The sequence below is a fragment of the Culex pipiens genome, chromosome 1, assembly GCF_016801865.2.
Source record: "Culex pipiens pallens isolate TS chromosome 1, TS_CPP_V2, whole genome shotgun sequence".
NCBI lineage: Eukaryota > Metazoa > Arthropoda > Insecta > Diptera > Culicidae > Culex > Culex pipiens.
In genome coordinates, this window is record NC_068937.1 from 105,932,731 (window position 1) to 105,957,550 (window position 24,820).

Here is a 24,820-nt window from a genome sequence, read left to right on the forward strand (position 1 = left end):
TGGGCACCAAATCGGCCTACCCCTCCGGTTCCTTTGGAACTGGAAACGTCAAACTGGATTTTCTTTGAAAAATGCTTCAGTTTGGCAGCTCTGTTGGAGCAGCTGACTTTTGACATCGAGAAATGTCAAATCTGTCAAAAATATTTTCAATGACGAAAATTTGGCAAGGTCAGAAACGGCAAGTTTTGAGGAAAAAAAAGGGAATCCGGAGAAGGACCTGGTCGCTGAAAACCGAGAGGATGATGCCGGGAGCCTACTTTTCGCGTCCTCCGGTACCGAAACCCTCGGAACAACTACCTACCAGACGCAGATTGGAACTGGCAGATTGTTAATTAGTTCCGGGAAAAGTGAATAAATTCGACATCCCGAGAAGTACATGGTGCCTGAGGACCGATGAACTGACGGCCGCGTCATAATCCTAACGGAACATGTTAAAAATCAGATTGCACCTGCTGCACTAGCTGGTCATTTGGCACCAAATCCTTGCAAGGAATGAGAATCCGGGTTTCCTTGTTGGATCGCTTCGAGGTACCCTGGAATCTACTCTTTATGGACAGCAAGCAGTATGCGAAGTCAAGATTCAATTGAAACTTGGGTGGTATCCGACAAACTTGAATCGGTTTAACAATTATGGGAGGTTGGGTGGGGGGGGGGGGGGTCGTTTGGTGATTGTGGAGAAAAACCACTTGACCACAGCGATTCTGCAGGAGTCGCTCGGTGGAAATGCCCGTTGGTAGTTTGACCTAGAAGACGTGTTAAAAACCAGAAAACCGAGCGAGGAGTTTTTATTTTTCAAACCGGTAGTTGATTTGTCCGTGACGGCCACTCCTAGTGACTTGACGATGGCCATGTCGATTAACGCCGGCGAATAGGCCGCGCCGGAGTAGAAAAGTGTGTGAGCAGATTAATCAGCAGTCGCAGTACGTGGAGAAGCTAAAAGAGCAGATCCCGAACGCGCCTTGACCAGGTTTGTAATTTTCTCAGGCATGTCCAAACTCTTCGGACTGATGTACCGCACGTTTACGTTGTACAGCGTCAACTGCCGCGCCTACGAGTAAACCGTCCTGTCACGCTTCAAATCCCCCACTATGATAATGGTCAGTCCGTTGACCGTTCCGATTTCCTCCCTGATGGTGAAGATGCCCCGAAGGACTTGCATGGGATGTTCTATGATTCCGTCGCCGGTGTAGATCAGCGGCTTTCAGCAGTGGTGGGCCGCCTTCGAGACCGCTCCCGGTTCCGGATGTCGCAGCACTACCACATCCGACTAGCCGGCCATTACAAAGTTGCTGTCCTCGAGGGTCTCGCCCTTCTTACGGAGGAGCTCGTTTCATCTATGTAGATTTCGCGACCTCCGAGAGCCCCCGTGATGCTGCAGCTGGTCCGCGTGTTGACCTCGTAGAAAACGAACGCCATGATCTTCCCGCGCAGCAGGTCGTCCAACGGTGATCTTTCGTTAAACAAGCTCGCATCGTTTGCGCAATGCTGAAGATCTCGTTGAGCTGCTTCTTGCTGAACATCGAAACGCTGAGTACTTGCTTGCCGTCCATTGTGTTCCTTCGGAGTAAGGCTAGCGGCCGGAAGGAGGACGTCCTTGCCGCAGTTGAGGGTGGAGTCGCAGGTTGCCGGCAAGGCCGTAGCCCGGATTAGCGAGAACAACCGTGCAGAACTACCCGGTGGACGCGCCCCTTGATCTCTATGCCAGCGAACACCAGCGAGTTTTGTAGTGCGGCAGGACTTCCAGGATGATCCACTCTTCGTTGATGTCAACCTCGACGATGGAGTTGGGTTTTTGCGGGAGGCCGATGTTCCGCTTGGGTTTCTTGTAGAACTTGGCGATAAGGTCTTCCAGCGAGAGAAGACCCTCGTTGACGGCGGTCAACAGTAGCGGTAGAAGCATTTCCAATCCCCGCTTTGTGTGTGGCGCATGATTCGTAGCAAACACGTCGATCACGTTCAGATTGTCCCACAGGGCTTGCTGATCCTTAGGACAGCACACAACCGGCCCTATCCAATCCGGTCAAGATCCCCCGTAGAAAGAAACAGATAGTGCGGACAAACATTACACATAATCTTGATCCTCTTCTCCTTCGCTACCTTAATAATCATGATTTCCTCCTTCCAAGCCACGTGACAGATATGTATCGGTCAATCAACCAACGACGCCAGCAAGATTACCACCGCCGTCGAATGCCGTTCCGCATGAACGCTAAGTGGCGCCGCCTTGGGCCAATTCGACTAATGCTTCTGCCACACGATCCTGTCCGTCAATTTCAACGTCGTAATCGTCCCCCTTCTGCGCCAACTCTTGAATCAGCCCGAACGCGGCACGATCAAGAATCGGCGGAGTTGTGTTTGGCATCGCCGTCGATGAAAGGGGCAGTTTGACCATGACCCGCGAGGACATACAGTCGGTGGATCTTCATGACGGGGACCCGTCCAATACGGCTCATGTCCTCCCCCAGCAGCTTGGTGCACTTGACGTCCGTTACGAGGGGATCGAGTAATCGACGGCCAATCTGAAATAGATAAGGAAGGTCTCGCATAGGTTCCCGAGCTTAAAGAATCTCCAGCGTAGACTAACCGAAGCGTCAGCAAGAGCGAAAAGTACCTCGCGAGTGCTTGCTGCTGATTTCACTGCCGGAATGGTCGGAATCGATGCGTGACGACGAACTGTCCGCCGGAATGGCTAGCAGGAGATCCAACAAGGCCAAATTGAAAAAATGGATTTTAGTGTTTGTAAACATCAATTTTCAAATGTAAATATTGCTGTTCGATCAGTGTTGCAAGTCGATTTTATTTTGTGAGAAAACCGAGGGGTCTTTCGATTTACCGTGACTTTGGTGGCTCACGGTGATTTCACGGGATTCACGGCGGGACCAATTTTCAATCAGATTTTTCCTCCGAGTGTCTTGTCGTGTCGTCGGCAAAACCCTAGATCTTGGTTTCAAAATTTATTTTTTCGACAATTTTATAAATTATTTCAAGTTACTATTTTTTAATAGTTCTTATTTTTTTAATATTTATTTTTTTATTATTTATTTTTTTTGATTTAAATATTATTTTTTTTTTTCTAGAGTTTATTTTCAATTTTTTTCTGTTATTTAGGTTTTTAATTTTATTAAATTGCTTATATTTTAAATTTTTAAAATCTTTTTTTTTCAATCTGATATTTTTTTTTTTTTGAAAATATTTTTAATATTTTTAGTTTTTCTAATTTTTTTCCGTGCTTGATTCGATTTTCGACTGCCGCGGTGGGGTTGACGTCGGGTGCAAATTTCATTTGCTTCGATGTTTGCTACTCGCGCTGGAGATGCACTTAGAACACATCTGGCCGATGACCTCATTTAAAGTTGTACTTTTATCACATGGAACGTTTAACTAAACTACGGTATAATTTCAATCGAGAAATTAAAAGTGAGAGTGTGTGCAACATGGAGTTAAACTTTCTATGAAGTTGCTGTGAAGATTACCATGGCACTTTGAAAAGTTTAACTCCATGTTGCACGCACACACTCTCACTTTTAATTTCTCGATTTTACTGCAGTACCTGATTCAGAACTTACACTCAAAGTAAAAAGTATCCTTTTTTCAAGTTCACCCGTCGTCACCCTTTAAAAGGGTATCGAAAATGTACTGAATTTGACATACCCTTTTAAAAAGGTGACGCCGGGTGAACTTTAAAAAAGGATAGAAAGTATCCTTTTTGAGGATTGAAAGTACCCTTTTGAGGGATACTTCTGACTTTGAGTGTATGCTATAAAAAAAGTTAAATACAGTCCAGACTCATAATCGAATCATGAAAAAAAAATCTTCTTTGTCTTATTTTTGATTGTTGAGCTTTAGTATGGCCCGTATGACACCTAAACTACTCTAAAGGAGCGTTCTTTTATAACGTAACGCGAAAAATTTGATTTTTCGATTATTCGAAGTCCCAATGCATACAAACCTTCGGATAATCGAACTTCGGATAATCGAAACTTCGGATAATCGAGGCTTCGGATAATCTAGTCTGGAATGTATTAATATTTAAAAACATATTTTTGTTTTTAACACTGGAACGCCCAACGCATGTCCAACTCACACGGACGCCCAAGCCTCCCAAAAAAAGGTGGAACGCGTTCGTGTTACACTGCTGTCGCGCGTCGAAGCCTCCATCCGGAACCGTCCAGCCTGGGGTATTCGGAAGTGACCGGTGGCGTACCGTATGAAGCAGAAGCTAGTGGAGAAGCGTTAAATACAAAAAAAAAGTGTTTTTCTAACATACTGTTTAATTTTTTTTTAAATAAATGTAAAAAACCAAGCACATTTTTCTGAAATTATCCCTGTAGTGCTAAATGTTGTGTACTCTTGCCATAAAAGGTTTCTTTTCCAATTAAAAGTAAAATACTTTTACCAATACAACGATTTTGTTCCATAAATGCATGGTAGTACCAAAATCTTTCCAACTTTTAAATTGAAAAGTTTGAACTTTCTACGAATATTCACCAACGCGAACTTTTAATCCAACGAACGATCTTTTTAAATTTATAGTAATTTTTCTTTGTGTGCGGTAACTTCAACTCGCTGGTTCTCGGGCATTACTCAACCAATCGGGACGATTCTTGTTTCCAGTGATTTGTAAGAATGTCCAGATGATCCTAAAATTTTGCAGAACTTGATTTGAACAAATCTGTAATTTCTGCGACCGAAAACAGCGTTCCACCTTTTTTAAAAAGACTGCCTCCGCGGAATTTTTGGCGAATTTTTTTTTACACGCGAGAAAAAAAAGTTGGATCGATGTTTTTGTTCGCAAAAATTACAGATTTGACCAAATTAAGTTCTGCAAAGTTCTAGAATCATTTAGACATCCTAACTAATCACTGGAAAGAAGAATCATTGATTGGTTGAGTTATGTCCGAGAACCATTGAGTTGAAGTTACCGTTCCAACTTTTTCGGAGCCTTGGGCGTTGGAATGTTAATGTGCGCAGTTTGCGCGCGGTATCAATCTCAACCCCCATGATGGCTGCCTTTAGCATCCCTCTGACCTAAAAGCCTTGGTCGCCAATAATCCAGAGAGTGCCGACCTTGGTGCTGACTTTAGTCTGCTTAAGACTTAATTTTGCTTTTAAATTTTTGTTCAAATTGGGTATTATTTTAAGATTTTGAGTCTTCTCAAACGAACGTGTCAGTCTACACAATTTCGCCCGACTTTTCTTCAACTGGGTTGCCCGTTTAGGTATAGACACTTGAACGACATCGGCCTCCGCATCAGCACAGGAGAGCGTTCCGTCTGTCACTTTCCGAATTTACAATCCACAACACAATCCACACTCACAACCCATCATCTGAATTCAGAAGGCGGCCAAGGAATCGGCAAGCGAGTCTGTGTTTGAGTTTGGCCAAATTAATGCGATTTTCGGGCGTCATTTGTTGAACTTTAGTGCGAAAACTGCTGCCGCCTTGGAATGTCGAAATGTGAGTATTAAATTAGTGTTTGGTTGGGGTTTGTGTTTTGACCGATATGTTTTCTTGCCCCGCGCAGTTGTGACGGAGGACGACGTCGCCGTTGGTTATGCTTCGGAACAGGACGAGTATGATTCCGAGCACGTCCGGGACATAATTTTGGCGGCGGAACCGGCCGAGATCTACGTGGGGAACACGGGCGAGGTGTCGGCGAGTAAATTCTTCAAGGAGTTCAAGTATTATGGGTACATCACGGACATGCATCTGTGGCGGACGCACAACCAGCTTTATCACGCGAGAATCTGCTACAAGACGCTGGTCCAAGCGCAGAAGGCGATCGACGAGAAAGACGGCAAGATTTACAACGGGAAGCGGCTGCGGGTTTCGCTGGTGAGCACGCGCACCAAGCTGGACTATCCGGCGGCGATCCGGATCGACGATATCTGCGAGGGCTGTCCGGAGGAGGAGATTTACGACCACTTTTCCGCGTGCGGGCCGATCAAGTTCGTGATCAACGTGGGGTGCGCCGCGTACGTGCACTTTGAGTCCGGGAAGGCGGCTTCGCTGGCGCTGCAGCAGGAGAAGATCCTGAACGGGGATCCGTACAGCATTACGAGGATCTTTGGGGACGATAGGAGTGAGAATTGATTTTTGTTTAGTTGTTGGGATCTAGTTGTTGAATGACGCGTCTTTTTATTTTTGTTTCGCAGAGGATCACATCCAGGTGATTGAGAACATGAAGGACATAAAGTACCGCAAGCCGTTCGTGATGGTGGAGAACTTCCCGCAGTACCCCAAGGGCACATCGCTGAGCCAGTACAAGGCCAACTTTGCGTCGATCGGGCCGGTGCGCCACTTTAAGATTGCTCCGACGAAGAACGACACGGTCACGCTGGCGTTGTGCATGGAACGAGCCGACGATCGGGAGTTGGCCATCGACCGGTTCAACGATAAGAATGTGCGCGGCAAACAGCTCAAGATGTACATGGCCCCGGGAAAGGCGCGAATGACGATCGACCACGCGGCGACGTTCGCGTCCTGCAAGGCGACTGTGGTCGTCGATGGGATTCCGCCGTGTGAGTAGGAGTGAGTTTGCATTTTTTGGAGAAATGTTTTTTAAACTTGTCTTTCAGATTACAAGGACTACGACGTGTGTCGGATGTTTCGGCGGTGCGGCGAGATCAACTTTGCCGAGCGGTTTAATAACAAGTGGATGATCTGCTTCGAGGGATCGCCGGCCGTTTCGTTGGCTCACTTTTACCACTTTATCATCAACAAGCAGCGGTTGGTGATCCAGAATCTGACCCCGGGAACACTGCCGGTCAAGACTACGGTTCAACTGATAGATTGTTAGTATTTCACAGTTTTGGGTCAAGTTTCGCAGGTCTCACGTTTCTTTTTGTCTTTTTAGATGAGGCTCCAAAGGAGAAGGTCGAAGGTAGAATTTGCTTTAAACTTCAAAACCACATCTATCTCACAATTTTGTATCTTTCAGAACGCAGGCCAAAGTGGACACCGCACAGTGGTCGTGCCGACGATTTCATTCGCGAGTCTATGCGGACGTTCGACAAAAAGTTCAAAGAGACTACAAAGCCGCAAGTTACCTCTGCCACGCAGCCGCGAACCGTAACCGATGCCGTCAGCAAGAACAAAACGCTCTCCGCGCAGGCCAAACAGATTGCGACCATGTTCAAGCAGCAGGGCAGTATCGAAGTGGTGAAGAGCACTCCGGTCCAGTCGGTTTCGCCGACTCCGGTCGCGCAGAAGCGTCCCGCCAACAATCCTACCTTTTCGACCGGAGCGGGTCGCACCCGGAACGACAGCCAGAGCAGCAGCTCGGTCGCGATGACCGGCGCCGGCGCCAGCGAAGAGCGGGAAAAGGACACCAAGTTCGCGATCCACCTGGGCAACCTGCCCAAGGGTCTCGAAGAGAGCGACCTGCGCGAGCTGTTCAAGGGCCACGCGGTTCAGAACATAGTTCAGCGGTGCGCGCGCGATTCGTACCACCCGACGGCCGAGGCGTACGTGTGCTTCAACAGCAAGGAATCGATGATCAAGGCGATCGCGAACCACCACAACCGGTACCGCGGCAAGCGGGTCATGATCACGCGCAACAACGTCACCCAGTTCTTCAAGCCGGAAACGGCCGTGATTGTGAAGAACTTGACGCCCAGTAAGATTTCCACGACTTTCTAGAGGGTTTTTCCAGTACTAACCCTTTCTTGCTTGCAGATGTTGACGCGGAAGGCGTTCTCGACGAGGTGGAGAAGGTCATCGGAGCCGGCAAAGTCGAAGACGTGCTCAAACCAGCCCATCACTACGCTTACGTCGACTTTGCCGACGGTTTGCAGACGAACGTGTTGATCGGCCGTCTGCGGGAGGCCTTTACGCGCTACAAGATCGACGTGTTCCCGCTGTACCGGATTATCCCGAAACGCACCATGCACTACAAGCCCAACTACAGCAGAACTCTGGAGGAGATGCGTGCGGCGTACCAGCTGCTTTCCCCAAGCCAGGTCACCTTCAAGGAGAAGAACTTTGGCGTTCACAACGCTCACAAGTGTATGTTCTTAGTAGCTTAAGAATTCGCAAACTCCGTAACGAAACCCTCCTTCTTCCAGTGTTCGTCGGCAACATCCCGCGGGACACGCAAGCGGACGACATAATCGACTACTTCAACAACTTTGGCAAGGTAATCGACTACAAGCCGATCGAGAAGAAGAGTTGCTACCTTCGCAAGTCGGTCATCCTCAGCTTTGAAAACTCGAAGCACGCGGAAAATGCCTACACTCACAACGGCCACTTCTTCGAGGGCTCCCAGCTGGACGTTCACCTGATGGACGTGCCCCCGTTGCAGTTTGAGCCGAACGCGCTGGTACTCACCGCCAAGTTTCACAGTCCTTGTAAGTTCACCCAAAATCCCAAAAAAAAACTCTACTCAACTAAAAAACAAAAATCTCCACAGTCCTCACCGTCGACGAAATCCGGAATGCGGTGCGCAAGCAGGTCATGGTGATGTACACGTTACGGTTCGACGCGTACGACGACCGGGCCAACGTCGTCATCAAGTACCACCCGAAGCGGGGCGAGAACGCGCTCGAGGAGCTCTCCCAACTTACGAAGATCAACGACGAACCGGTGCTGTTTGTCGGTAAGTCACTGCGTTGATCGCGGCAACAGTTTACTAAAAAAAGCGCTCTTGTTTTATTTCAGAGGGCGTTGATCTGGACCCACCCGAGCCGAACGAAGCGCGCGAGAGCAGGAACATTTACAACTCACCTTTCCGCAAGTACAAGGAAACCTATCTGAGCTTCGTCGTGTACAAGGAGAACCTGAAGGAGGATCTGGAGATTCGCACGCGGACGAACAGCGAGCAGAACGTGCCGCTCAAGGCGTTCTACAATGACAACTCGGTGCAAATCAACAACGTCTCGGTGGACACCTCGCTGGAGGATCTACGCGACCTGCTGCTCAAGTGCGGCAACATTACCGACTATCAGGCGTTGATCCTCGAGGAGGACGCCACCAAGATTTGCTACGTCAAGTTCGACACGGATCTGGCGGCGGACCTGGCCTGTACTTACAACCAGCGGATGCTGGACGGCAAGCGGCTGCTCGTTCACCTGGTCAAGGAAACGGTCAACGTGGAACGCGACCGGTCGATTTGTGTGGAACGGCTCAACCCCAACACGACGGCCGAGCAGCTGTACGACGCGTTCTCGCCGATCGGCGTCATCAAGTATGTCCAAAAGCAGTCCCCCTTCTCGGCGATCGTTTGCTTCAAGGACCAGGACAGTATGATCGAGGCGGTCAACGTGAGCGCAATTCCAAATTCGGGCGCGTTCATCATCAACCCGTGCTACGACGATTACGATTCGCGTTTCTACAACAACTTCTGCGTCAAGGAGGAATTCATCTCGATCGAGCGCATCCGGTCCGCGTTGAAGCCCCGCGCCCGGCCCGAGTTCCACCAGTGCGAGGTAGAGAAGCAGCAGTTCGAGAATCTTCCCGAGGCCGTCAAGGCCGAACTGATGAACGAGGTATTCCTGGCCCGCGTCAACATTCCCGAGTTCGACAAGAAAAGCAAATCGGAGCAGATCTTCGCCCTCAAGGGTGAAAACTTTTCACACAAGGAGTACTTCCTTCGGCTGAACGTACAAGAGCAGGAAAAGCTGCTGGACATCACCGAGGTGCTGGCGAAAGAGTACCCGTACGACGAGGTGAAAGGAATGCAACTGTTCCCATCGCAAGCCAAGAAAGCTCGTCCGGATCAACCAACCAACACAAAACCGGACAAAAAGTTCGCCGACAACTGGTACTCTGCTCCGGCCGTCAACGACCCCGTAGAAGTTCCAGACGAAACCTCAGAGGATCAGCAAGAAATCCAAACCCCCGAGGACGGCCCCTTAAATGCACAGCACGTGGCCCAGGTGCTACCCTCTAGCGGACTGTTAGGACTAGGAAGCAATTCACCCCTCACCGGTTGCCCCCCGCCGATGGGTTGCCCACCCCCCATGGGCTGTCCAGCCCCAGTCTACCCACCCTCGAACCAACCACCGCCTCAGATGGGACTCCTCGGATCAATGTACGGAGGAATGGGAATGGGCGGACTCATGGGTGGACCGCCCCCGGGTATGGGCATGGGGATGCCGCCACCCCAGCACATGTACGGCAACAATGGTCCGGCGATGCCGCCGATGCAACAGCCCATGGGTATGCAACCGGCGCGCGGCAGTCTCAGCAGTCACTGGGCGGAGCGGGCTTCGATGGCGTACAACGCTGGTCCGAGCGGAATGAACTATAATAACCAGCAGCAGCAGCAACCGCCCTATTATTAAGATTATGTTACGAGAGATGAACCACTGAACCGTTGCGTTAGAATTCAGTACGTATGACAAGTGTCAAAGAGATGATCCTGGCAATACAAAGATTTTGTAATTGAACGGAGAAAAACGGTGATTTTATTTCCTTCCTTCTCTTCGCTTCTTCAAACAGTTGGCCAAGATCATTCGTAAGTCCAGAACATCGTTATAGAACGTTTTGTCTGTTGTCATTGTAAATCTGCAGAGACTGCTATTTGCTTTGTAGGGGCAGGGGGGGCAGAATGGCCCGCCTATGTAAAATGCGCCAAAAACCATAGAAAAACAAACAAATTTATGAATTCAGTGTAGTAGGCTTATGCTTTGGGATGTTCCCTTCAATGTTGTACACTTGGGTGATGAAATGTTTTAGCTTAAAACTATGTTTTATGTAATTAAAAAAATGTTTTTCGACGTTTTTTCCAGGGTGCGGGGCAGAATGGGCCACCTTAGAAAACAAGCCATTTTGTCTAATAAAACGTTGAAGGGAGATAACAAATGACTTAAGGGACCTTTCTAACATAGTTTCCATGAAGTTAGACCACTTTTATGAAAATAGTCACTTACCAAAACAAATATTGTTGAAAATAGTTTTAATATGTTGAAATAAGACACTATTTTTACAAATAAGCATCAAAACAACTAAAAAATCAACTAATGTTGCATTAAACGAAATTTGTGAACCTACCAGGAGCGACATAATCCATTTAACCAAAATTTCATATTGTTTTTATAAGGCAGGAAAAGGGTGGTCCATTCTGCCCCCAAGTGGATTTTAATTTAACACTTCCACCACCAAGCCTCTAAATGATTTGAAGGTTCCGTTGTTGTTTGATTACCTTCTTAATAGCTCCTAGTAACATTATAAACATTGAACAAACTTTTTCAAACAATCTAACTTTCGAGAAAGCTTATTTAAGAACCTCGAAATAAACAACATTTGCGTGGTTTTGTCAATAAATTTACATTATTGCTCATAATGCGAAAAATACAATGAATTCAAACGTCGTTTTCGGTGTGGTGATGTTTTTGGCGTCCTTTATAAGACCCTTGCCTTACAGTTGGTCTAAATCCATTCTAAAGCCCAAAACCAAGGGTGGCCCATTCTGAGTCGTACGCGGCTTTGTAATCGATAAACAGGTGGTGCGTCGGGATATGCTACTCACGACATTTTTGGAGGATTTGGCGTAGCAAAAAGATTTGGTCCGTCGGCGATTTACCCTCCACAAAACCGGCTTGGTACGTCCCTACGAAATCATTTGCTCGCCCCGACAAACAACATAAGATGATCTGAGACAGCACTTTGTAGGCCGCGTTGAGAATGGTGATAGCTCGATAGTTCTCACATTCCAACTTGTCCCCCTTCTGGTAGATCGGACATATTACTTTCTCTTTCCACTCCTTCAGCAGCTGGTCTGTGTCTCAGATCTTGACTATCAGCCGGTGCAGACAGGCCTTCAGCTTGTTCGGGCACAACTTGATGAGTTCCGCACCGATACCATCATCGCCAGCTGCTTCGCTATATCCATGCGCTACATTAATATGAATTTTGCCATTTATCGAATTACACGCAATGCAACCACTACCTATGACGCAGCTCAATTGAACGCAATTCTTTGACGATAACGAGTGAACCGAGGGGAAAACCAACTAAGAAAAGGAGGAATTTCGAAGACATCAAGGCTCGCTATTTTAAACTTCACCATTAAGTTCAGAATTTATTTTCCACTCATGAACGGATACTGTCAGCTGAAATTCTCAAGTTGGGCTTGAGAGACACAAAGATAAGAGCAAACATACTTACGTTGATGATAAAAGTGTTACCACATGCGGTCCTTTTTTCAGTGTTCTATGTATAATTAGTGCGTGTGAGCTTCATCCTCCGCTAACGCTAACGCTCACTCTCGACGTACTCGCGAACAATAATCTGCACTTTAGTGGAAAGTTCTTTCACCTTCAGTGCCTTCATCATGGCTTCCGGCCTTTCAAAGGTAATGGTCGCTACGGTCGCTTGATCGTAGTTCCAGACAAACTCAATCGGACCACAACTCTCGAACGTGTCGTACAGATCGCGCTCGGGGACGGCTGTATGCGGGGGAAAATGTTACAATTAGTATGTGTTTAGTGGGAGTGGGGGCTGGGTACGTACGTTCTGGCATCTCCACGATGACGGTGTAGCCCTGTCGGTTGGCGGGTTTGCGACAGTTGAGCGCGACCCGCAAACGCCGGCCGCACATCTTGACTTTGTTCATCTCCAGCGCCTTGAAGGCGTCCTCACGCTGGTGGAAGTCGATGTAAACCTCGTCGCACTTTACACGCGAGCTTACATCGAACCCGACGATCCGGCCGTACCGGCTAAAGAGTGCCCGCATTTCTTCGTTGCGCACGCCGGTTGCGATGTTACCGACAAATACTGGGAAGGGAAGCAGCAAGCGTTAGTGTGGTGGTGATCGTGTGTATGTGGCTGGGTTAAACAGTCGTTCGTACTTACCACTTTGATCCGCTTTGGACTCGTGACGACGTCCGAGAGTACGCATCTCTCGCATGAGGGATTCCGGACGGCGCTTGCAGCGGTAGATGCGACGTGGGGCGAAGCGATCGTTCGACCTGGAGCGGGAGTTCCTTCGGCGGTGATCGTACGAACGTCCTCGCGAGCTGCTACGGGATGAGCGTCGACGACCGCGGGAGCTGCTGCGGGACGAGCTATGGCTGCGGTTGTTCCGATTGCCAGCCCGTGCGAATCGGTTACCGTGCTGCGGCTGCTGCTGGGGATGTCCTCCCTGTTCGCGTTCCAGTGAACGGGCCCGTTCCGCTAGCCAAAGCTTTTTGGCCTCCAGTTGACGCTTGATATCAACAGTTTCCTTGTCCAGCCGCGATTGCATCTCGCAAAGCTGGACAAACTTGGCCGTTTGGCGGTAGTTTGGGAGGTTCGCCTTGCGCATGTCCTGCAGCTGCCGACTTACCTCGATCTTTTCCTTGGAGATTTCGTCCAGCCGAACGCGTGCCGCTCGATCCGTTGGAGAGTAGGAACGGGATCTCCGGCGAGATCGTTCGCGTGATCTTCCACGGGAGTTGCTTCGCGATCGACTTCTGCTGGATCGACTTCGGCGGCCGTTTCCGACGGAGGACAGATTCTTGTCCTGGCGGTCCAGTTGCTGTAGTCGTCGCTCAATTTCACGCTCCTTTTCTCGGATGTATTCTTCCATTTTCTCAATCTCCAGGTTGGATTTTGGCTTGCTGGGGCTGAGATTGTCGATTTGGCGGTCAAAGTCATTCGTCGGGTCGTACGGTGTTTCAGGCTTGCTCCAGCGTGTGTTTCGCTTCTCCGCAAGGTAGTTTCGCAGATCACCCTTCTTGGGAACCGAACCTGGAATAGCTGGCTGCGGTGGAATCTGGTGAACGGTTATATTTGGGATTGGAATTTGAACGGGTCCTCCAAATATACCGTGCGACATTGGCGCAACGATTGGTTGAGCCATGAATACGCTTCTATTCGCCGGAGGTGGCACAATCGTCGGAGGAGCGGCGTGCATCGGACCGCCGGTAGCCCATCCTGGTGCGAACGTTGGCCTAGGTGGAACGATGCCGTACATTGGCATCGCTACCGGAGCCGGTGGGTTGACGTATGTCAACGGATTCGAGTGAAACTGTTCTTCATCGCAACCCGGCGGCCCCGGCTGTTGAGCTGCCAGGGCTGGAAAACTCGGCAGATCATCGGTAAGATCCATTCCCACCGATCTGCGTCCTGGAATGTCCCACCCATCGGGGTTAGAGTCCTCGTTACGGCCTTTGCCACCGCCAAACGGTCGATTCTTAATCGAAAAGATTCCATCCAACGAAATCGACTGCTGGGACGCGGACTCCGCCTGTCTGGCCTTTTCCGCCTGAGCATTCTGGTTATTCAGAATGTCCCGGTATACTAACGAAAGTAAAACGGTTAATACATAAACTTCTCGCAGATCATTCAAGTAAAACTTACACACAACATTGCAGCTAAAACGGGCCATCGTCTTCACCAGCACTACTTTCTTGGCCACTTTCGGCTCCCGGCAGATCGCAATAAACTTATTGTGATCTACCTTATCCACGAACGTGATCCCACCGTGACTAACCAAGCAGTTGTACATTTTCGTCACCGAAATATCGTCTGCAAGAGAAAAACAAAAACAAAACAATTTCACTCCACCGAAAAACCAACCAGCAAATCCCACCTCCAACTTACCTATCGACATCTCAATCTGGATCGCTTCCGGCGCATCCAGCTTCGGTTTGTCCGTCGCCATGTGCTTGAAGATCGGGTACTGCTGAAACATACCCTTCAGTCGGACCGCGTTGAACGCGTCGATGAAGGTCGCGAAGCTGGCGAAGACCTTCCACGTGTTGGTGTCGTACGGGGACTGCTCGTACCGCATCTCGGTCACGAAAGCCACGTTGATAAAGTGCCGCCGCAGGTCCTTGAGGGTGGTGCGCGTCGGACAGTTGTAGATGACGACTGCAGAAGGGAATGGGAAGAGCGCGGTGAGTGGTGGTTGTTGAAGCGAGAGATAGAGAGGCTGCCTTTCTTTTTGGTTCTGGGCTGATCCTAATATTTTACTAGTGTCGTGCAAGCTGAAACAAACACTACAAAATGTTGAAACGTTAGATTTAGTCAGTCCTTGTACTCGTGCTCGATCAATTTCAAAGAATCGTCTTTGCGGTTAAACTAACATGGTAGGCCTGGCCATTGAAGGTAGCAGTGATGCTTTGATAATTCATTCATCCTCGTTGCCGTCCATCCATCTGGTTATGCTAGGTTTTACGGGGGGGAAAATCGATATGATACGCCTACTTTGTCTCGTTCTTGAAAGTAGTTTCTTTGAAAACCTAAGAGGAATAAGAAACCACCAATTTAAAAGAATTTATTCTTTCAGACAAATCTGTTGTATGATACTTTGAATGATTTCCGTGGGCGTTCACTAGTAATGCGAAAACCACAATTCTTTTCAAAGTTCTTCTTAATTCTTAGGTCTCTGAAAAAAAAAACAGCAACATGTTATTTGGAAGAAATTCTTTAATTCTCCTAGAATTCCCGTGATTGCTAATGAATTGAAAAAAAGAAAAATATTTTTTTCGATAGGCATTGTTGAGGATTATTTTGAAATAAGGTCCCGAGCACAGCAATCTAGTACATCGACATTTTTTTATCTTCAAAAAATATTTATTATTTGTGCCCTGAGGCTAAATTGAAGCTACTAAATTGAATGCCCTGTGTAGTAGGATGGCTCGAGGTGGTATAGATAGGGGGATAGGAGGAGGAAAAGGGTTTCTTAAAAACTAGATCACAATATCACGGCACCAAACTCGATATCATAGTGTTCTCTGACATCGTGCCACTCGTCCAAAACCTGGAGCAGTTTGCTGGTCCAGGTGTCCAGCGATTCCGTGTTGGCTGCTTCCGCAAGCTCGTCCGTCGGGAAGTTAAACGGCAAGTCCAGCATCATTTTTAGGATCTTGTTTTGGCGCGTCTGCAGCTTTTTACGGCGGGTTGAAGCACAGCTGTGCCAGGCTGGGAATCCGTACGTGAGCGTCGGACGGAAGATGAGCTTGTAGAGCAGGAGTTTGTTGGCGTTGCTCAGCCTTGACCTTCGACTCACCAGCGGGTAGAGCATCCTCGTCAGCTTGTCACATTTCTGCAACGCTGCGTCGATGTGCTTGCCGTACTTCAGCTTCGGGTCGAGCGCGAGGCCAAGGTACTTGACTGGGTGACTGGGGGAGGAACCTTTCAGCAGCTTCAGAATGTACGCCGGAAACCCAGCCAGCTTCATCTTATGTAGGATCGCGTCCTGCCACACCGAATCGTACGCCTTCTCCACGTCCAAAAGAACCATGCCAGCTGACTCGCCCCGGGCGAGCGAGTTCTTGCGTTAGTCTGACGAGCTGGTGGTTTGTGGAATGGCCCCGTTTGAAGCCGATCTGCTGCGGGAGAACGACATTTCGTTGCTCGACGAAGTTTCCGAACCGGGTAAGCACCACACACTCGAGGATCTTGCTCATCATGGGAAGCAGGCTGATCGGACGGTAGTTGGAGGGATTCGTGATGTCCTTGCCAGGCTTTGGGTTTACCGTGACGATGGCGTGCTTCCAGCTGGACGGAAAATACAATTTCCTCAGACATGCGTTCACGATCAATGTCAGCATGACCAGTTCATTGTGGGGAAGCCGCTTGAAAAAGGTGTTCCGAATGTTGTCCTTGCCAGGCGCCTTCTTCGGTTTCAGCGACTTGATGATCCGTGCTATCTCCTTGGGGCGGATGACTGGCACTGATTTGACCGGGAAGGTACTGTCGGCGATCTGCTGCACGCTCGCTTCGATTTTGATTGCATTTTGATTTTTATCATTTTTATTTTCCACTAAATTTTTCAAGTTAACACAGGTCAACACAATTAGGTTTTACGCCGACTCGATTTTGAGGTTAGAAATTTGACAGCTTGGCTGCACTGTTTACATTTTTTGCACGTGTGTCTCAGTAAAAATGTGTGTGCGTGTGTGCTCGTGACGTCACGCTGCAAAACCTAATAGCGTTAAAATTGAGAAAATTCTCTTAAACTTTCCCGAAGAAAGTATTAGGTTTTACGCCGACTCGATTTTTAGGTTAGAAATTTGACAGCTTGGCTGCACTGTTTACATTTTTTGCACGTGGGTTTCAGTGAAAATGTGTGGCGTGTGCGCTCGTGACGTCACGCTGTAAAACCGAGCAAAAATCGCGATTTAGTCCAGTTTGGAAGACGCTGTATCTTTTGACAATGTCAACATGAAAATTTGAAAATCAAAAACCCAAACAATGATTATTGTTATGGGCTACCATTTGACAGCCAGTGCTTTTGTTGTGGGCTCTCATTTGACAACCGTGCAAATGTCGACTGTTGTCAGTTTGCTTTGATCGGAATAGGGTTGCCATCCCCCGTGCAAAACCGAGCAAAAATCACGTTTTAGATCAGTTTTGAGAACTCTGTATCTTAAAAAAAAAATTAAAAAAAACTCTGTATCTTTAGACATGTCAACCTGTCCGAGTCGGAATTGGAGAGATGGCAACGCATCTGGAGACAGCTCATGACGCGCATCTGCGGCAGAGACTGCAAGCCAGAGAGGGTGAAGAAAAGCCCCTAGAAATCGCTCCCTCTCCTTTGTTCTGCTGTTCCTAAAGTTGTCCTAAAGACCCCTTTCCTTTGGAGCTGCGGGCTCGGGCTCTTAAAAAGATTGAACAGGAAAGACCAGAGCTGTGGAGTCCGAAACGGTCAAGTCATCAAAATTTCAAATGCCAGGCAGAGTTATTGTCAGAAAGTTTTCAACAAATGCTTGTGAGAGTTGTTGTTGTAGACAACTTGTAGTATAAGTCAGTGGAGTCGGATCTTTTTGAATATCTGGACTAGGAGACAGAGTCGGAGCGACAGCAAAGCGTTCAACTATCTTCAGCATTTTGTTTTGAAATGCAGAGAAAAAAATCTTGGTTCAGCCTTTGTAAATCACTTACTTATATACGAACCAATTAAAAAAATCGTTGGAAGCTGCTAAAACGACTAAAAATAGCAATCTATTCGTAGACAAAAAGACTTACCTTCATTCTTAATCCTCGTCGGCTCCGGATTCCGATAGGTCGGATTGAACACGGTTTTGATAATCATGTAGTTACTCTTCTCCGTCGCTTCCTTCATCTCAATGTCCATCATTCGGACGTTTTTGAGCGGTTTCTTCGAGTACGGCGTGCTGGCGTTCTTCAACTTCCAGTAATCGTTGGTGAACGTTTTGAACGCGTCCTGACTGAACGACACAACGCGCACCGTATCGCCGTCAATTTTCGTAACCTGTTTGGCACGATCGATCGAAACCCGGTTCCGGAAGTGCACAACCGTCGGGGTTGTGTTACGTACTGTTTTCTTAACATAAATTACCTCACCGATGTTACGGAACGCGTCTACAATGTCCTCGAAGGTAATGCTATTGGAGATGTAATCAACTAGAACGCACCGACTGGGATCGTCGTGCACGACCTCGTCTACGCGCATCGTGAACATGGTCGTGACTACGCCAGAGAACTCACACTTGCGCATGAAGCAATCGAGAACTCGCTCAGCGACGCTCTCCTGCATGAACACGATCGTATAGTTCTTGGTGAAAAGACAGCGCGTCGGAGCGCCGATTTCCATGCTCAAGATGTGGCCAAACTGATCAAAGTACTTTATGACGTCCTCGTCAACAACTTCCCGTGGTATGTTTTCAACCCGGATCGCTGCATTTACGACAGAAGCGATTCCGCACACGGGAACCTTGCTAAACTCCAGATGACGCCGTCGTATCTCGCTGCCTTCGTCATCTTCCGGTGCGGTCCGCACGGTGTCGAACAGGTCCGGCTCCGGGGACGGATTTGGCGAGACCAAATCCACGGTTACCGGTTCCTTCTGCCACTGGATCTTGGGTGGCATTACAACATCGTCGTCGTCGTCATCTTCCTCATCCGCGTACCGATTGCGTGACATGGACTGAACCTGCGGCATCGAACTTTGTCCCGGAGGCTTGGGTTTGTCGTAGAATCGATTCGTAACCGGATCGTACACCCGGTTGTCCTCGTCTTCGTCCTCATCCTCTTCCTCGTCGTAGTCCCGATAGTGCGAGCTGGTCACCGCGGCGGAACCGTTCGCCGCATCCTGCATGAAATTGTACTTTGCTTTGGCCTCCATCAACTCGTTGAATACGCGCGGTGTCTTAAAACTGTCAAAGTCCTCCAAACGTACGCGGACGTTCCGCTGCAGAACCTGGACGGTTATTTTGCTCGGTCCCAACATCGTATTGTTGAGTCGCTGGGCCGCGTGTGCCGCCGATTTCTCCTTGAACCCGATGTACGCAAAGTTGCTGGTCGGAACCTGAACGCTCTCGATCATCCCATAACGTCCGAAGTTCTCATACAAATCTTCTTCGCTGGTTTCTGCAATAGCCAAAACAAACGAAACAAATCAGTAATCCTAATTTCGATAAATCGACGCCAACATTTCAAAAAGCATCATGTACAAACCATGCGTTTTGAGAAAAACGCATTTGAATGTTGAGCATCCATTTTCAATTCCCAATTTAATATAAAAGCAAAATAAGATGTTCTAATGATAACAAACGATGAAAAACGTTGATTTTATTGATACTTGATCATCCAAATTCAATAAAACATAATTTCCGTAATTTTATTTGAGAAAAACAAACATAACTTCTTTTGAAATCGCCAACGTCTATATCACCCTGCTGTCATTGAGGGGGACGCTTTGTTATGATTCGTTTTTCTTCGCCGAATGTACATGGCGCTTTGTTCATGTTGCTTTTTTTTCGTCACGAGGTACATGTAGTCTTTTGTTTGACAGGTTGACAGGGCTATATAAACAGGGACTGCTGATGGCAGAGATTTTGTTTATGTTACTTTATTTAAAATCATGATTAAACAGACTTTACTGAAGTAACTTTTGCTAATTTTTGGTGGAGAGGTAGCTTATCAGGAGTACTTTCAGAATAGAGTTATCTACGTGCGCATGTATTGCGTGTACGTACACGAAAAAGATTGAGGTTAAATTTTGTCCGGCCAGCAAAATCAAATGGTGCGCTAGTGTGTGTACGCGAAACGTCATAAAGCTCTATATGCAATTCTTTATGTAAACTAATGTCAAAAACAAAAACAATGACTTTTATATCCCGCCATTTGGCATGAATGATTTTTAAAACCCGCCAAACAAATCGCAGTAAACTGGCGGTTGCTGAGGGAAAATCGGAAAAGTCCTTGTCGAAAAAATTCAGTTTTAGGAAGAAACGGTGTTGTTTGTGGGTCCTGTTTGAAATTTGGGAATGAATAAAGACGGATAAACGTGACCAAGATGTTTTAGGAATCCCGATCCCGACATTTCATCATTTTTTTCAAACTTCAAAAAAGGAGTTTTATGGCTCCGGATGTTGATCGGATAATGGAAGATGAAGTAATCCATCTAATCGCTTTCGGCCCTTGCAGCGGATCGTGGAGTGAAAAAATCGTGGAAAAAATGCAAAATGTTCGTCACCATATTTGAAGTGAAGCTGAAGCAAAAGACTAATTATGAATTGTTTGTTATTTAAGCCTAATTTGATTTTTTTTTTTTTTTGAGAAATAAATAAGTTTGAAGAGGTTGGTGAGATTCCTGGAGAGTGTGTTATATTTCGAAATTGTTTCAAATTTGATCAGACTATATTAATTTATGGACCTAGGGAAAATTTCGTAGGTGATTTGAACAAAAACCTAGAAAATAAAGACAAAATACTTCCTAAGGTTGTATTAAGCACTACACTTTTAAAAGTTTTGCGTCGTTCATTTTTTGCTTAGGTCAAGACAGAAAGAAAAAGAGCAATTTCCCTTTCCTCTGCATTGTTCTCTTTTGCAGTGGTCAAATTGTCAGGAAGCAAACAAGCCATTAGGAAAAAGAGTGTTTTTTCTGGCCTGTAGTTCTGTCTTGTTTTTTTTTCAGGAATCCACAAACCCAACCAGAATTTCCGTAATGTTTTCTTATGAAACGGAGTGTAAAAGAATGGCCGAGGATTTCACAAACAAAAATAAAATTCGTTCAGGAACTTTTCCCAATTCACGTGTTTAAAATCCGGAACAACTAAATGAACATTACTGCACTTTCTTCGGAATGGTGGATTCTAGGGAATCGGAATTCCTCAATTAACTTTGCAATGATTAACAGGACGCCAAAAACACCACCGTTTCATAAGAAAACAGAATTTGTTTGACAAGAAATTTTCCGATTTTTCCTCAACAACCCCCAGTTTGCTGCGATTTGTTTGGCGGGTTTAAAAAATCATACATGTCAAACGGCGGGATATAAAAGTCATTGTTCACGCAAAATCCAGATAACACAGATCTGTGTAAAAAAATTACACAGATTGTTGTTCAGTTCTAGCTTTCATAATCTGAGTAATTTTTTTACACAGATCTGTGTAAAAAAATACACAGATTTTTGAAAAGCCGTTCTTTCAAATCTGTGTAAAAAACAGTTGTCATTTTTTATCAGGCGCCATTAAAGTTCTTCGTCAAGCTGGTAAGTTTTATTTCTCTAATTGAGTTATTTCTTTATTTGAAATTAGTTTACTATTTCAGACTTTGGCCATCTTCCAAACTTTAACCAGTACCCAATGAAATGATTGTTTGTGGAACCTGGTAAGAATGTTTCTAGAAACTCTGAATACCTAACCTAACCTTGATTTTTCTTTCTTAGTTTCCGGAATATTCTTGTTGGTAAAAGTAAAAGTGGCCACAGGTTCCGGAAGCCAGCTTGGGTGGCACTTTACGACGTCATCCTCGTCGTCATTGTTATGTTGTTTTCGTCGCTAATCGGGAGAAGCCAACTCTAGCCCAAAAATTACGATAATCGACAGTCACAAAACGGGCAAAAGTGCATCAAATGTGGCCAAAAATATTTTGTTAGTATATTTATTAGGTCTAGTATTAGGTCAATAAACGAGAATAAATGATGTTTTATTTTAAAAATCAATAGAAAATCGTGTTTAATTATAAAAACGGCAAAAAACCAGGTGCGATAAAAATTACCCAGATCTGTGTAAAATTTTACACAGATTGATGGTTGAAAAATTACACACACGCAAAATCCAGATAACACAGATCTGTGTAAAAAAATTACACAGATTGTTGTTCAGTTCTAGCTTTCATAATCTGAGTAATTTTTTTACACAGATCTGTGTAAAAAAATACACAGATTTTTGAAAAGCCGTTCTTTCAAATCTGTGTAAAAAACAGTTGTCATTTTTTATCAGGCGCCATTAAAGTTCTTCGTCAAGCTGGTAAGTTTTATTTCTCTAATTGAGTTATTTCTTTATTTGAAATTAGTTTACTATTTCAGACTTTGGCCATCTTCCAAACTTTAACCAGTACCCAATGAAATGATTGTTTGTGGAACCTGGTAAGAATGTTTCTAGAAACTCTGAATACCTAACCTAACCTTGATTTTTCTTTCTTAGTTTCCGGAATATTCTTGTTGGTAAAAGTAAAAGTGGCCACAGGTTCCGGAAGCCAGCTTGGGTGGCACTTTACGACGTCATCCTCGTCGTCATTGTTATGTTGTTTTCGTCGCTAATCGGGAGAAGCCAACTCTAGCCCAAAAATTACGATAATCGACAGTCACAAAACGGGCAAAAGTGCATCAAATGTGGCCAAAAATATTTTGTTAGTATATTTATTAGGTCTAGTATTAGGTCAATAAACGAGAATAAATGATGTTTTATTTTAAAAATCAATAGAAAATCGTGTTTAATTATAAAAACGGCAAAAAACCAGGTGCGATAAAAATTACCCAGATCTGTGTAAAATTTTACACAGATTGATGGTTGAAAAATTACACAGATTTGACAGACAACGGCTGAACACAGATCTGTGTACAAGGCTTTTACACAGATTCTGTGTATTCCAGGTTTTGGGCGATCTGTGTCAAATTTTACACAGATCTGTGTTATCTGGATTTTGCGTGCAGATTTGACAGACAACGGCTGAACACAGATCTGTGTACAAGGCTTTTACACAGATTCTGTGTATTCCAGGTTTTGGGCGATCTGTGTCAAATTTTACACAGATCTGTGTTATCTGGATTTTGCGTGTTTATGATTTTGACATTAGTTTACATAAAGAATAACCCAGAAAGTGTCAAAATGTACATGATGCTTTTTGAAATGTTACCGTCGAAATCTCCCCTCAACTCACCGTAGGCAATGTTCCGCACCACCACCGTATGGCCGGCCCAAAAATGGCGCTCATCGTTGACCAGCATCACAATGACCCGGTTCCACTGGAAAATGGTTTGGTCGTAGCTGCAGGCCTTCATCGCTTGCATCTCGTTCTCGAAAAGGACGAAGCCAATCTTGGTCCGGCAGTCATTGCGATTTTCACGCATAAACGACACCTTGATTACCTTGCCGACATCTTTGAAGAATTCCGTCAGCTCGTCCGCGGTCGCCGGCTTGGGCACGTTTCCCACGTACACCACTTCGTTCGGATTCATTGCGGTCCGACGTCGGCAGCAGTTTAGCGACGGAAATTCAATGGAAAATTCACTTTTTTTCACGAAATTGTTGAAAATATGTAACTATTTTTGACAGCGCAGAAGCTGCTCAACTCGGGCTTCCTGCTTTCTTTATGGTTTGATCTTCGCAGGGTTGCTGAAAAAGATGGGAACGGGTCGCTTTTCAAAATGCACGCTAAATTAAATGCACCCTATCTAAATGATTTCTCTTACCTGTTTTGCTTTCGGTTTTCTACCCCAAAGAACACGAGAAATGCAATGTATTTCTTATGAAGCAAACTGTCAAACTACCATTCCATTTAAAAGCCCTATAGGGTAATTTTTATAAACAACGTTAAAAAACACGATTATAAACCATTTCTGATCATTTTTCTTCATTTTAAAGGCTGGTATGCAGATCGGAAGGAAAGGGGTCAAGAAACAGCTTTACGAACAGCAGAACCAAGGAGAGGGAATGATTTCTTGGGGCTTTTCTTCACCCTCTCTGGCTTGCTTTCGCTGCCGCTGCTGCCCATTTGAATTTTGTCTTGACCGGTTCCTTCCGAAGTGCGTAAACCGCTTAAAGCGGTACAATCAACCCCTAGCTCAACCCTTGGCTCAACCCCCGGTGGTTGGTCACTTTTTCGTTTGACACTTTTTTAGTTTGTACCCCGTTGGTTGGTCAAAGTCAAACTAAAAACTGACGAACGCAAAAATTTGCGCCTGTCATCGAACATTGAACAATGCAACCCCTGTATAATTTTCGACTAACAGATCATGGAAAAATCAAAAGTTTGGTAGTGTTTGTGAGCTCTGTGTAAAGAGGGCGTCAAATTAAAAAGTGACCCCGTTCGTTTGACAACAGTTGGTCTCAAACAATCGGGGTTTCAGTGTACTTTAATATGAAAATTATAAATAATTCAATTCTTCATAGCGAATGGCGCACTGGACTTACAATCCAGAGGTTGCTGGTTGATACTAGCAATAGTGACTAACGCTTGGGCCAACAGCTATAAAGACAACTTCTGACAACTGGTTTAAGCATAGAGTAACACAGAGTGAGCAGTCCGAATAAATTAGTAAAATTATGTTTCTAAAAAATCAATTGGGTGTTAAAGCCCTATGTAAATTTTTATGTACAACGGTAAAAAACACGATTAAAAACAATTTCTGATCACTTTTTTTCATTTTAATGCAAAAAAAAATATTGACACGACAACATTTTTTCGATGGATCAACTATGGTCCCCTTGGAATGAGCTGTCAAGTAGGAACTTTTCTGTCAAGAAGGACCGCGAGGTTAATTTTTCCAAATTGATTTAAAAATCCATTTTAAACTCTTTGTGGTCGTACAAAGGGTCATTGTACTCAGAAAAATAAGCTTTATCGCTGTAAACAATAATATCAGCAATCTAAGCTTCATTTTAGGACCCAATTGCACCGAATTGCCCCCTGGATTGC

General features: G+C 45.9%; 2 protein-coding genes and 1 pseudogene across 3 annotated transcripts; 1 reads left to right on the forward strand and 2 right to left on the reverse strand.

Moving 5' to 3' along the window:
* Positions 1-1,067: 1,067 nt before the first annotated feature.
* On the reverse strand, positions 1,068-2,716 carry LOC128092357 (CAD protein-like; annotated as a pseudogene).
* Positions 2,717-5,274: 2,558 nt separating this feature from the next.
* Positions 5,275-10,503, forward strand: LOC120426687 (uncharacterized). The gene is made up of 10 exons (XM_039591463.2): positions 5,275-5,458; positions 5,526-6,083; positions 6,157-6,522; positions 6,580-6,795; positions 6,858-6,884; positions 6,942-7,619; positions 7,679-8,008; positions 8,068-8,349; positions 8,412-8,597; positions 8,660-10,503. The coding sequence occupies exons 1-10, from the start codon at positions 5,449-5,451 to the stop codon at positions 10,282-10,284; spliced, it is 4,278 nt and encodes a 1,425-aa protein (XP_039447397.1). The 5' UTR covers positions 5,275-5,448; the 3' UTR covers positions 10,285-10,503.
* A 1,492-nt stretch (positions 10,504-11,995) lies between these two features.
* Positions 11,996-23,506, reverse strand: LOC120426685 (uncharacterized). 2 transcript variants are annotated; one of them, XM_039591460.2, is made up of 7 exons: positions 23,063-23,505; positions 17,900-19,264; positions 14,528-14,797; positions 14,285-14,452; positions 12,797-14,224; positions 12,455-12,718; positions 11,996-12,390 (listed from the first exon to the last, which is right to left on the reverse strand). In XM_039591460.2, exons 1-7 carry the CDS (start codon positions 23,358-23,360, stop codon positions 12,197-12,199), a joined length of 3,987 nt encoding a protein of 1,328 aa, XP_039447394.1. In that variant the 5' UTR covers positions 23,361-23,505; the 3' UTR covers positions 11,996-12,196. The 2 variants fall into 2 exon arrangements, with proteins under 2 accessions (XP_039447394.1, XP_039447393.1); XM_039591459.2 differs by having other exon boundaries at positions 12,797-14,452; positions 23,063-23,506.
* Positions 23,507-24,820: the final 1,314 nt, after the last annotated feature.

Coding starts and splice junctions, on each gene's coding strand:
- LOC120426687 (XM_039591463.2), top strand. Junction 6,796..6,857: donor TACGGTTCAACTGATAGATT/GTTAGTATTTCA, acceptor TTGTCTTTTTAG/ATGAGGCTCCAAAGGAGAAG. Junction 7,620..7,678: donor TGTGAAGAACTTGACGCCCA/GTAAGATTTCCA, acceptor TCTTGCTTGCAG/ATGTTGACGCGGAAGGCGTT.
- LOC120426685 (XM_039591459.2), bottom strand. CDS start 23,360: ATGAATCCGAACGAAGTGGTGTACGTGGGAAACGTGCCCAAGCCGGCG. Junction 19,265..23,062: donor GGTGCGGAACATTGCCTACG/GTGAGTTGAGGG, acceptor TGGCTATTGCAG/AAACCAGCGAAGAAGATTTG. Junction 12,719..12,796: donor GTCCAAAGCGGATCAAAGTG/GTAAGTACGAAC, acceptor TTCCCTTCCCAG/TATTTGTCGGTAACATCGCA.